Source organism: Ambystoma mexicanum, chromosome 7p (assembly GCF_040938575.1).
Source record: "Ambystoma mexicanum isolate Mex_15411 chromosome 7p, UKY_AmexF1_1, whole genome shotgun sequence".
Lineage (NCBI taxonomy): Eukaryota > Metazoa > Chordata > Amphibia > Caudata > Ambystomatidae > Ambystoma > Ambystoma mexicanum.
Window position 1 is genome coordinate 103,720,471 of NC_090939.1, and position 14,332 is coordinate 103,734,802.

At 41.9% G+C, this 14,332-nt stretch overlaps 1 protein-coding gene across 4 annotated transcripts in view; it reads left to right on the forward strand.

The window, feature by feature from the left end:
* Positions 1-14,332, forward strand: part of GRAMD1C (GRAM domain containing 1C) — a 2,017,351-nt gene that overhangs the window by 214,737 nt on the left and 1,788,282 nt on the right. For 3 of the 4 annotated variants that reach the window (XM_069635887.1, XM_069635884.1, XM_069635885.1), the window contains exon 2: positions 7,024-7,267. The exons of the other annotated variant lie outside the window; for it this stretch is intronic. In XM_069635887.1, coding sequence (XP_069491988.1) covers positions 7,157-7,267 — 111 coding nt within the window. In that variant the 5' untranslated portion in view covers positions 7,024-7,156. The remainder of the gene's footprint in view (positions 1-7,023; positions 7,268-14,332) is intronic. 4 annotated transcript variants of the gene reach the window in all.

Genomic DNA, 14,332 nt, shown 5'->3' on the forward strand with positions numbered 1-14,332 from the left:
AAATTCTTAACTCTGACACCGCGCTGAATCCTTTTGCCCCTTTTATGTTGTAGCGGACTCAGCCCGCTGGCGCTAATAGTGTGATTGACTTCAGCTGGGGTTGCATTGGAAGTGTGTGGTGTGCTTGGGCAACTCATTGATGCACACACAATTTAAAAACAGCTTGGGATTCATAGCTCATCGACGCATGTCTGCAGCTAGATGCTTCAAATCAGGTGCTGTCATCTTTGTTTCAGCCTGTTGATGTTGCCGGGTAGGGCTACTCTTCAGAGGCTTACCTTCCTGTTTTACGGCAGTACATGACTGCTTCCTTGCATGCACTAGCTTTCACGGGTTCCGGCAATGTAGGCTCACAAAGAGCTGTGAATGAAGGTATGGCCGGTGAATGCTGGCTCAGCTCAAACCAAGCGGTTCATTTCACATTCCCCAGCAGTGGTCCCGCAGGAAAACTAAGCTGCATAGTCTGTCTTTCTGCATTATTCTTATCTCCAAAATCAGCCAGTCTTTGTTGCAGGTTGCAATTGGTACTTTCTGCTGGCATTTGAGTAGATGCCTTTATCTTCATGCAAGGATCATGACTCTCAACATGATTATTCTTTTCTGCAGGCAAGGGTCTTCATATAGGCTGCTAAGGGTACTCTGGAACCAGGAGGGTCTTTATTATACTTACCTTCTGAGTAGAGAAGGTCATGGGTTACTCCTTCCTCTGCTTTGGGTAGCAAGCAAATCCATCAGGGATTCCTGGCCAAAGGTGAGTCATAGTTCCCCATAACTTGACATCTGGGCAACTGACTCTCCAGCTCCCCTTTTTCACCTGGGAAGAGAGAGTACTCTGGGACTTGGGATTCTTGTGTGGCTCTGACCTTCACAGACTGAGTCTTTAAGGTTTCTGGTTTGGGTATTCAAACTGAAGCTGGTGATGGACTGGGAGCCTGGTGGATCCTCTGTGTTCCTCCACCTGGATCTGCATCACGAGCAGTGTTGGCACCAGGGCGTCATCCCTCATACCCCATGCCACAGGATCCACGATGGAACTTTGTGAGAAAAAATTGTGTATACATTGCGACCGATCTTCCCAGTTGATAGTGACTTCGTTTTGCGGTTCAGCTCTTCATGAATGTGTAGCTAGCTGCTGCTTATATGCCCTCCTCCCCACACTGTCCCCTCCATTTACATTTCAGGTGGGGCCAGTGTTGAACAGCAGCCTATCTGGCTTAAATAAAATCACTGCTCCTCAGCCATGAATGCCTCTTTGCATTTCAGGTGGTGGTCGGGTAGCGATCTTAACAGATCAATTTAGGCACACGTCATTGCTGTGGCTGTACCGAATAGAATATTTAGTATTCGGCCGAATACCGAATAGTTTGTCAACTACTTGGCCGAAGCCGAATATGAAGCCGAATAGTTTCTATATTTAATAAATCATGTTCCAAACTTCAAAAAACTCACTTATTAAAAAAAGAAGTAAAGCAACATTAAATGCATTCTAAACTTGTATTACTCTTCATTGTAATTAATGTATCATCTTTATTTAAAGTATAAAAGCCAGAAATAAAGCAGATTCAACCAAAATGAAGGGACCAAATGTACAGAAGATTGTTGCATATTCAGTGCCAGTTAAAGCAGGAGGCTTCACAAATGCAAAAGGACTGCCTTTGTGAATCAGATGCATTGCATTCTCTATCCAGTTGCAAAGTCGATGCAGTCGAGTTTCGAAACCTCTTTGCAGCTCACATAGAAATGTATAAAATGGTTCATGTTGGTTCATGCAGTACACAAGTCGAGAGGAAATCTGAAATGCGTGAACTCCATCTCACAACTATTCACCCCACCCAAACAAATGCTGCTCACTTTTCACTTATCCTAGCCACTCTTTCTCGCCAATACACAAACATATGCAACTTATAATTCCTCATAAAATATCAGATAATGTTAAACTCAGGACTCAAGTCCTTAAAAAAAGAAAAGGGGGGGGGTTCTATGGCGTACACAATAACAGGAACTGAAAGTATATGCACATTTCTTTCAGTTTGTTTTTTTCAACTGAAAAAAGTGTACATTGTATAGAAACATTTGCCAAAAGAAAATATGTTCCTGTATTGTTGCAGGCTAAGTATAAATGATGAGCACCTTTTTTGTCTAAGAATATGTAACAAAACATGCCCTAAAGAGCAGATTACAATATAAGATATTTTTCAGCTGTGTGAAAGCAATTTATCTGGTCTAATTCTATTCAGTTTTGCAAACTGAAGTCTATATTTGCCTTTCTGAGTTCATGATGCATTGCATTCAAATGAGAATGTCAAAGTATTCGGCAAGAGCCGAATAGCAAGAATCTATTCGGCCGGAGCCGAATAGCTTTTTTTCAGCCGGAATTCGGCCGAATACTTAAAGCCGAAGTTCGGTACACCCCTAGTCATTACCAGTGCATTGGTGGACCCTCACCTGGGAAGCTTTTGCCCCAGAAACCGTGTTTGTTCATTGGTTAAGATGTACAATTATATTTTGTACAACTGCTCATAATATTTTTTTCATTGTAGACCATAGTAGTTCACATTTAAAAAAAACTCTGAACAGTTTTAAATCCAACTCACAAGTCATGTGTCTTATCTAGAGTACCAATGCTGTGGTTATAAAGAGCGTACAAGGGGTGGCAATTGAGTGCCAACACTGCAAGACAGTAGAGGAAACAAGATGTTTAGAATGAGTGAAACCATACTTGTGCATCGGCAGTCTGGATTGTGTCTAGTACCACACAGTTGCGAGAGTGGTGAGGTGCAGTTAGTTTGCTTTTACGTGTCTGTTATGGGGGTGGGGGTAGAACTGTGTGGGAGGGTATTGTTTCACAGCAAAAATTGCGTGTATGCCAATATTATATATCTTGATGGTAAGTACTGTATTAGCTCCTCTAATGTAGGACTGATATGCCACCATCAGCATTAAATCATCAGAAGAAAAGGATTGCCCTGCGGCTGGCAAACAAGACCAGCTCCACTTAACAAGAGAGCTTCAACATTTCTTTCACGTGAATACTCTGTTTTTTAATTAAAAGGTGGTAAGCCATATTACTTCGAATAATAGAGGTGTGGAGACTCCTGACCACTCGGGGTTCTCCATCTGTCCTTATGTTGGCCGTTGGCTAGAATGAAATGAAAAAGCCAGTGAATATATTAATATGGTTTGCATCTAGGTACTAACTAGTGATACTCCTTATTCTCAAATAACAATGGATCATTTTAAAGAGTTTGTTTTATTTTCACAAGTAAAATGTTTTATTTACATCATTTTGCAAACAACAACAGTTTTCTTAGGCAATATGGGTCAATTCTCATTTGAAGGATATTTATTACACTGAGGTTGTCATTTTTCCAATAAAGTAATATTTAAGACACTATGGATATTTTCTCATCTGCAAAGTTATAATATGGAACAAATCAGAAATGTCGATTAAATCTTTATGGTAACTGTAAGAGGAATAGTATTGCCCTTTGTTTGTCCTCTCTTCTAGTATGGGTAGAGTAGTAAAAAAAAGAACAAGAACGTTGTAGTCCACAAACATCTATTTCTAGAATATATGGCTAACATTCCCAAACATTAATATACAGCTCCCTCTATCATTTATAATGGACCATCAACAACTTTGACATAGACCAATGGGCAACCATTCATGTTTTACGTCATTTTTGAGAACCTACTCCAACCCTGTGTGCTGGAGATATAGGTCAAAATAGCTCATTAGCATTTTCAGCATCCCAAAAGGGGATCCTCTTGCCTTTTGTGTCACTTGCTATTTAGCTGAGTTTTGTAATCCAGTTTTCACCCACCTCACTAAAAATAACTTTTACACGTTATTCAGTTAGCCCCTCCTCTTTGAGGTCTCAAGAGACAAACACAGGCATAATATTTTCTTCCATTCAAGCTCAAGATTTCCTGTTTTCTTGCCTCATTTAGAATCCTTTCTCTCAAGTCAGTCATCCCGCAGATAAGGGTAGGACCTCCATCATTATCGCATAATTTGTCTCCTTTGGATTTGATAACATTTATCCTCATAAAAGGTATGTACATCAAGGACCCACTCCCATCAACAATGGCTTTTACATTCACTACTTATGGCAAATTAAACACTCCATTTTATTTGTAGTTTCAAAATAAAGGGATTACATTTACAAATCATTGTTATTATGCTCAGACTCTTTTTATATACTTCTCAGTCTCAAAGTCTCTTCGCACGTAGCAGTCTATGGACCCACTAAGTCACTCACATATATTTAAAACACATCTCTAAACACATATTTCCTAAAAACTCTTAAACGTCCTATTGCAATATTCTCTAAATATTCGACCAGACACGAAGATCAACATACAGAATTCTACTGGCATGAGCAGAATGTACTTCCTTACTACAAGAGTACAAGCCACACTCTGTCGTGCCCCATACATCTGCTCCAATACTCCGCAGATACCAGTTCTATAAAGCAGCCATTTGACAGCTTTCCCTTTCTTACCTCTCCTTCATTTGTCATGGTTCTTGAAAGGGGTCTACCTTGTATGTATATCACATCTGGGGGTGAGGTTGCCCTACTATGAAGCATAGACCTGAGATGAAGAAGTCAGTCTCCCCTGATTGTTACCACCGCTGTTAATACAAGTGTAGAGAACGGATACAAACTAAGGAGACAGTGTGTGGTGACCACGGCAGCAGTCTGCTTTGTGGAGAAGAGTAGGTGTGTTCAGGAGACCTGCGTTTGCCAATTTGAGAGGTGAACGCCATGCTATTATCTGAAAGGAACACGAGGCTATAAAAAGAGAGGTATAGGTCGATTTGCAGAGAGTCCTGCAAGAGCCTGACTGGAAGGCAGAGAGCTGTGCTGAATGCTGCGAGTAAAGTGAGAGATGCAAAGATGGACCACATCAAATGAGGTGCTGGTGTGTGAGCAGACAACCAAGCCGAGAAGCATCCAGTGTGGAAGACTGCAGATGGAATGGCTGGTGGGGCCAATGCAATGAAAGAAGATAAGCAACCAGTGCAGACAAACAACAAGGGGGGTGATGAGCCAGCAAGGACAGGACACTTTTGGCTTAGACCGACGACACCCTGTAATATGGGGAGACCACAGTCATGCTATCTGTGAGAGAAACGTGAATGAGTGAAACACTGTGTATGTGAGAGCTAACTAAAGAGGTTAATGATATATGGCCAGCTTAGTGAAATCCAAACAGTGATGATCCCTCCTAGGCAAACAGAAAACGCCTGAGCTTTTCAGAATTATCAGGTTCAATGGCTCCACTAGAAGAAATCTGCCAAGTGCAATCCACATAGGACCTTGGTGTATTGGAAAAGCTACCCTGCTCCCTGATGGGGAATATTAGTCCAGACACTCAACAAATTACGCGACAAGTTAAGTGGTATGTTGACCAGACGAGTGCACTACTTGATCTGAGGTGTAGGTCTGAGACTCCCCGATGTGAGACAATTCAAGCAGTGCACTGTGTGGCGTTGGATCATAACAACACACACAAGACATGAGCTTAGCTCTACAACCTGTAGTGAGTTTGTCAGGATGGGCAGGCATAACCTCTATAGGTTCTATGGGAGTTTCACTCCAAACAATAAAGAATAACGGTACAAGCGTCAGAATGGTTCAACTCAAAATATATTTCCTGACTGCAGATCCTGAACAGTGTCTGTTCCTGTGATATAGCACTTAGGGCCTGATTCACAGAGCGGTTTCCTATGGGATTGCACCATTATAAAAACACTTCTGTGAATTAGGCCTACATTATGTTCCAGCAGTCTCTCTCAGAATGTCTTTGATTTGCAATCCTACCATAAAGTATTTCTTCTATCTTGCTTAAGGAAACTATTAGAATAAGATATTCTCAACCTTTAGCCGTGACAACCTCTGCACACTCTTGTAACCAGACCACCTCTCACTCGGGCAAGGTCACCTTACCTGACCAGTCAAGCAGTTTCTTTTTCGTGCATGTATGTTTTTTGCTGCATCCCTTTATTAGCCCCTGCCGGAATCGGGGAAAAATGTCTACTCTGGGACCCCCAAACAGCTACTGTCTAAATTAATGCCTCCTCTTACCATGTCTGGATCTTGAGCAGCCAGGGCCTCGATAGTGCCAGAACCTTGTGACTATTTGTAGTGCGAAGTTCTTTGATACGTTATTTCCTATTCTTTTCAGGTTCTCCCAAACAGGATGTGCCTCCTGTATGTCCTCCATATGTTTCCCCTTTTCTAATCCATTTTGTTTTCCTTCAATTATTTGGTGGTTGTTAAAAAATTGTAATTAAGCAGGATGGAGCAGTAGCCGATGGCTTTAAAATCCTGTCCACCATTTATAAGTCAGGCAGAAGGTGATTGTTGGCTTTGCAGCTCCATGATGGCTTGCCACTGTGCGGGCTAATGCTGAGGAACTGTGTTTCCCCAAAACAAGTTGCAGAATAGAAGGTATTTTTCGTACCACCCAAAGTGGTGTTTCCAGTAGCCGTGGTAGTAGCACCACATATCGCTAACTCCATGAGGGTCCTTACTGACATGAATTGTGTGCATGCAGCTGGGAAAAGGGCTTTGTCGACTTGTCTAAATCATACTTGTGATGGAGTCTGTCAGCAAATATAACTTAGGGCAATCTGAAATGGTTTCCCCTAGTGAGCAATGAATGGGGTGATTGTCAGACTACACCAGTGAGGTAAGAGCTGGGATAAATGGAGGGGCCTGAAGAGAATCCCCCTTTACCTCATCTATGCCAACTATTCTTAGTAAGTGGGCATCCGCGGTCACATCTTGTAACTTGAAATGGCAACATTTTGTAAGTTGTTAAAAACTACTGAAGCATGTAATTGGTTGTAAAGTAATTCCTACCTCGTGAAGGAGGGAGTCGCGCCAAATGGAGTCTGCTGGCTGAGGCACTGATGGCAACTGCTGCAGCAGAGAACGTTTGAGGCGGGGAAAGTGTTGAAACTTTATTGCCAATCTTCTTCTTACTCCTGTCGTCCTGCTGCCATTTTCACAGCGGTGGTGGGGAGCGAAGAGTCCTGCTGCCTGCATCGTTCCCAGGTTCTGTGGATGAAGTAGCAAGGAACCCAGGAGATTGAGATGGATCTTGAGAGTGGAGATCATTGAGTGCCGTGCTGGTGCCGGCGTCCATGCTGGAACCGTGGAAACCACTGAAGCAAGATTCTCGTGAATGTGCCCAGGGACGAGTGGCAGGTGGAGAGGCGTTTTGGCTTAAGGGCTATCCTGGTACATCCTCACGGGTGAGTGACAATCTTTCCTATTTCCCAAACCCGCTCTACCCCCCACAAGTCGTTTTTAAAATTTCAGTAAAGTTTGCAGGAGAATGAAGAGTTAGTTTTCCTTTTTTTTTAGAAAATGTGTGCACAATTTAGCACCCGTGTTGCGGCATTATGCGTGCTAATGGCGATATTAACTGAGGTGGCTAGGCGACCCAGCTCGTAACAGACTGGCCTCCAAGTTAAGGGCCTGGGCCATAGCCTTACTTGCAGTTTCTTTCCACTATCTTTAATGTCACTTCATTATCATGCACTGTTCTTGTTGCTGATCGATGCCTTCATAATTATTTCCCTTCTCATGATGTTAAATGTGTTTCTTGGCATGAGAATGTGTGGTCCTCTTGCCACCTGAAATCATGCGTATTTTCAAATTGTGTGCCGCTGGTGGTTTCTGAAACATGACTTGCATGCACATTGCCAAACATTGTGACTGTAGTTTATAGAGGACACTAACTGACTATTGTATATTTAGAAGCTCGATCTGCTGAGCACGAAGATATCTTTGTGCATGTGTACTGTATTGCAATACTCGGTATGAAAAGAAGGGTAATGCATTTGTTACAAGTGTAGAATGCATTTAATGACAGTCCTGCTAGCCAGAGAAATGTTCTTTGTATCACTCAGAAACTAGCTAAATGTTGGAACAGGAAGCACTTCCAACTAGATTTGCCCAGAATAACAGTTTGGTTATGTGGGAAAGCCTACACGGAAGTGATTTAACCAAGATCCTACGTTTCTGTGAAGTGCCCAGAGGGATTATTAGTGGCTATGAGTAATTTCACTTGATGACAATATGCAGCATTCAGCACATTACAGTGATAAGGCAAGCCTTGTCAGGTGTGCACTGCAATGCCTGACGGTCCTGTGCAGATAATGGAAATGGTTCTTCAACACCTTAATTCCCACTGGTGTCTGGGTGGATCATCCTCATCTCAGACATGTGGTCAGCCTGCACGTCACAAGTTCAAATCCTGTGGCAGGGCTCCCTCCACACTTAATCCTTCTGAGATCAATAAACTGAGTAACATTAAATTGAGCAATAATAACCCTTGTTATGATAGCGCCTAAAAGCAGAAGAAATCCAGCAGAAAGTGCAATATCAGAAAACAAAATTAAGATTTGTATTTATTTTATTTGTTTTGGTTATTTCAAACCTTTACAAAATTTACAAACCTTTACACAATTTCATACATTTCCATAATAATACAAAGCATTTTACAAGAAAATATACTTAACCATATTTCACAATTGGAGAATCGAACATATTAAAATCTCAAAACCAACAAATACCATATTTTAAATCCGTTTGCATAAGCTAAAAATACTTGATTTTTTTACTTTTGATTTCATTCCAGTACAGCAACAAGTGAGGAAGAGTCTCTTTCGAATTCCCTGACGTACAAAATCGGCAATAAATCAAGGCAGCACCCATCTGCCCTCTTCTGGATATTATTTCTCTATTAAGTAATACATTTAGTCTAAAACGCATACAATTGATGGGTGCCTTTTTATTAGGAAATCTCTTCAAATACGGCTCAGTTGAGCCCAGAGTTTTTTGTGCGGAGACAATCTGCGAGTATAATTGTGAACCATCATTACTACACCCCCAATCCAGGTTTAGGTTCCTCCTCTTTACTTTGAGGGGCTTAAACAGAAGAGTTTCCAAACTTGCATCCCAATTTACTCATTGACACATGGCATTCAGCGTGAAATTCAGCCACAAAATCCTGATGCATTGTCCCTTCCTTCATCTCTTTGCTCAGTATTGAGTAGAGTGACAAGTCCTTGCTAACATAGAAGTTTTTATAGACGCTGAGTCACCTCTACTAAACTCTCATGCAACTCTAGCTCGTAACGAATAGCGGAAAATCCCAACATTTAGCTAACCAGTACATAACCAAACGCCAAAAGAGAGCTTGATACCCCTTTAGCTCCCTCCTGAACCAAACCGGAACAAATTCCGAGCCAAAACTTAAACTGTGAACAACCTTCTAACGGTAGAAATATAGCACTGCCAAGAACGACAATTTGCCATTTTCCTATCAACCTTTTTTGCTTGAACTATTAATTTACAGACCCTATCCTTCAGATGATTCCAAAATAAGTATTTCTTAGGGGATGAGATGATAGGGAACCCCAAATAGGTAATTCTGTCTTTCACTGAAAGTTTTTTTATTCAAAAACCAATTAAATGCCATAGGGCTTTTCCTTTTGCTCAGACTTGGAATTGCCGTCTTCTTAGGGTTCATCCGCAACTGGTTTTCGGTTATATATTGGTTAAATGCAGTCACTGGTCTTTGCAGACCAATGTGTGTATGGTCCATCAAAATAAAATCCCCTGAATATGCCACCCAGGAAACGTTAATACTCCCTAGCTTCGGAGCCACAATTGAGACTCTACTACAGAGCATTTCCTACATCTGAAACATAATGGTTAAATAAGCAAGGCGCAAGAATACATCCTTGGTGTAAACCATTATTTATTTCCACTGTCTTGGTTAAGAGTCCATCATTATTTAGCTTAACTTGGATTCTCGAACCCTCATGCAAATATATCAATGTACATACCAGGCCGTGGGGCAGTCCAAGCTTACTCAATTTGGACCATAGTGTGCTCTACAAGGTCAATGGCAAGCAACTGGTCCATGGACGCAACATATATTGCCCGGGATTTATGTTTCCACGCCAAGTACTGTAGTGAGGTCAACAACAGACCAACCCCATCTGTACCCATATTTTTGCTGACCCCCATCTGCAAGGTGGAGAGAATGTTTTTATTATTACTCCAAATTTCAACGTGCTTCAAGATCATGGCAGAAAAGATTTTCGCTCCGAGTTACCCAGTCTGCCCCAGTGAGTACAGAGGAGCTGCAGCTATGTACGAGACTGCTTTGCTGAGCAATCTGTGACCGCCCCTTCAGGATCCTATAAACATTCACTGACACTGCTTTCAAAGTGTTTCAAGGTGCCGTGTTTGTGCCTTTAAGAAACCAGTAACTCCACCTTCATAAGGTGTGTGGAAGCGCGGAGCGCCGCGCTGAGTTACCCTCCGAGTTACCCAGTCTGCCCCAGTCCGCCATGGGTCACGAGAGTCGCAAGAGGATGACGTTTGCAACTGCAAATGCAGTCAGTAACTCGAACTCCGGACCCCTAATGCGGCGAATGACTCCAACATCAGCGCCTGCTAAACCCCTGGTCTGCTCTGAAATCACACAACAGAACAGCAAAGGTAAGAGACTCGCCTGTTGTTCCAATCGTGCCTGTGAATGATTATAATAAGAGTCGGGCTACCGCAAACATACATGAAACTGAAGATTCTCGCTCGTTGGAGGAGCCAGTGCATGAAATCTCCACCTTAACCTCCTCTCAACCGATAACACAAGGCAAGACTAATAGCCAATCCCCTGTAATCGACCTAAATAATCTGTTAACTCTTGTGGGATTGGCCGCTGTACCCGCCTCTGCCGCAGACTCTAATCAAACACTGAGAACCAGCGGTAATGAGGGGACTTCTGCAATATTCGTCACACCATTCAATGTTACGGATAGTGAACTGATGGAAATGTCAACTCCTGTAAAACAATTGGACTTTCATCCAACAAAAAGTTCTTCCTGCTATAACTTTTTGTGCAGAAGCGGGATGGAATCTTGATGTAAGCATTTGGCCAGTATTGGAAGGAATTTTCTGGCGCAAAGTGCTAAGACTACCACGACATACATCCATGACAGTGCTAGGTTACAAACTTGCTTTAAATTGTATGTATTGCTGGGTCACGTGGAAGGCCTTGGCGACAATGAGAAAAATGCTCTTGAACAGTCCTGCTCCTGCATACAGAGTGTTTGCAAGTAGTGATGAGACCACTCAGTCAAGCTTATTAAAAGTCTGAAAATTAAAACTGGACAGGGTGTTGTCAGCAGCAGATATAAACAAACAGATGCTGCTTATGAGACCACAAACAGCTAAAAGAAAGTTGGAAAAATTGTTCATGATCAACAATCTAGAAAAAAGAGAACATCTTAAATCTTCACTAAATCTCGTTGCTGGAGAAAACCGCCTGAATGTCCATCCCAAATACCTGGTGAAATGCCCCTCTAGATATCACCAAGATCAGTTTATACGACTAAGAATAAATGCCTTAAAAACTAAGGAAATGATGTGGTTAAGACGTGACAAAGTAATTAAAGATAATGTATGTCGACACTGCCACCAAAAAATCGAATCAATCAAACACCTGTTAATAGGATGCGTTGAAACTTCAGATGTGCCATTGCAGATTCTGGGCGAATTTGCTTCCTTGAATAACAACATGGAAGAGTGGTTGGACGTATGCCATATCTGGGAACAGTATCAAACTACTATGTGCAGTAGTTGCTTATATGGATAAAATCTTAGAAAGCCCAGTCTAACTGGTCCAAGAGAAGGAAGACCTTGTCAAGAATGTGACTAACTCGCTTTAAATGAGAATGACTTCCTGTTGTTTGTTTTTCTATGCTTGATTGTATGGTATCTCCGCTGCTGTTTTCACACCTGGATCAGTAGGAATAATATTTCTGGAAATGTAACAAAAGTTTGTAAAAACTATAGGTTTCAATAAAAATAAAAAATAAAAAGAATTCGATTCTGCATCGAGCAAAGCAATGGGGTGATAGTTCAATGGGGATAGTCTGTCACCCTTCTTATAAATCGGGACTACATATGACGATTTCAACGATGGGGGGGGGGGTTGGGAGGGGCATAGGGGGACCTGGTTTTCAATATATCCCTGAACAGCCATAGAACTTTATCCCAGAGATCCATATTTTTCTTCAAAGTCAAATTAGTCATTTGGTTTGGTTCCGCTGCTCGGGAGGAGCTAGCTTTCTTAATTGCCCTCTCAATATCTTCAATAGAGAAAAGAAGGTCCCATGAATGCAACTTAACCTCCTCCAGTTCATTTACATTACCCCCCACCTTTCCATATAAATCCGATCGGTGGGCATGCCAGGCCCCTTCTGAAATAGAATTGGTTTGCGCAGATGTCTGGTTCATCTCCAGGCCATTAATTAGTATCCAAAAACTCTGGGAGGTCTCTTCTTTCAATGAGTTCATCACGGCCTCTCCATCCCTTTGGTACAACACGGCTTTATATGACTTGATCCAATTTTTCAGATTCTGTTTTAATTGCCTAACTGTTCTCGGCTTCACTTCCCAATTAAGATCCAGATTATTCAGGAATCTTATCAACCTACGGGTACTTCTTTTCTTGTACCTGTACCCTAGGGTCAAACTTATGATTGCGAGGTTGCCCCACTCTAGGTCTATACAGACCCATTCCTAGTTTGCCAATAAATAATTGAAGGTGACGTCCAAAATTGCTATGCATATATGTCCTTGTCGTAGTCGCTAAAGATGTTCCAATAAAATCTTTCAACAGAACCATATTGAGTTTAGCAATATTCCCATCATGCCAAATCAGACGGGAGCCTGTAGCATTTAAAATCAGAGGTGCACTATGAACTTGACTTACAGGTAACCTTTCTTTTACATTTAAGATCATCGAAATCATAGCATGATCACCCAACAGCAAAATCGATAACCAGATCTATTAATTTTTTTAGATGTCATCAATTGTTGAGCAGTATTTTCCCCTAAACCAAGTAGGCCTTATTATTATTCCATCCTCCAAAAGAATATTTATTGGGTACATACCCCAACTGGTCAGAGTGTCATACCATTTTACCTTGAAGGCTTTTCCTCCCAGTATCCGGTACAGCAACCACCATATCATGGATAGGTGGTATTATATCCCTTGCATTACACAAAGAGGTAAATAATAAATGATACAAATCGTCTGTCACAGCAGGGTAGCATTCAGCATTAATATCCACGGCTATGATCACCTGGCTGCCAGGGGTGGAGATGAGCCAATTTTCCAACAGTACATTTTGATCATTTATTGTGTTAATCAAATTCTCCCTCAGATTCCAATAAAATTAATAATAAAATAAATACGGGGAGAGATCTGAGAAGAAGCTCAACAGTTACTGCTAAAATAGCTTTGGTCACTTTTCTATGATCTAACACCCTCATGCCACAACCATTGCGAATGGCCACAAGTAGTCCTCCTGCTGGTCTACCCCTAGAGCCCTTTGTTGTCACCTCCACCCACATATCATAACCATACAAAACAGGAGGGACTGACGACCAGGTTTCCTGTAAAAAGATTATTTCAAAGGACCCTAGGCATAAATCCACACTAGAACACAAATTAGAAGACCCCCTAGAGTTCCAGGAGACAACAGATAGCATAGTAACTTTGCTAAAGCTGCGTTTTTAGTCCTTTCAGCTGAGGGATGGTGTCTTAGTGACATTGCCAGCCATCTCCAATTTGTCTCAACCTTATCACGGTCTACCTCTTCAGGGTCTCCCTCCCCCGAAAATGGAATGTCTCTGTTGGCCAGTGCCAGTCCTACCCTCTGCATACCTTGGTTACTATTGTCCTGTGTGAGCACTGAGTCAAATGGGAGTAGTTCGAATTTCAATTTATTACAGCTGTGTATTTGTTAGTAGCGCCTCTTTAAAGCAAGACGCTCAATGTGCATGCTGCTTGGATAACTAAACCCACAAGTCACAGTTCAGGATCCCACCAGAATTGACTCCAGAACATCACGCCAAATTGTGTGCTTTTCCAATCACTGTCTTCCTTCTTCTTTGCTTAGACAAATAGTGTAGTAAAGGGTATATATTGCCTCCCAATATCTTTTTCCTTTTCTGCCACTATTGGAGGTTCCCTTATCAACGGGCTATATTATGTGAATATGGACAGGGTCCCCAGCTGATGACATGCTGGGCATCACTGCTGGTTTAGATGTCCTAGGCTTACTCTCCAACCAACACCCCCACAGATGTAGCCTAGGAAGGTAAGTTGCTGGTTTCTCCAATTGACTAAATACTAAATTGTGTTGTTGAAGAGGTCTCCCCCTTGCTCGCCCCTCAAGCACCTACCCTACCACCATCAAACTGGAGTTGTTGGACTGTCCTCGTTTTCT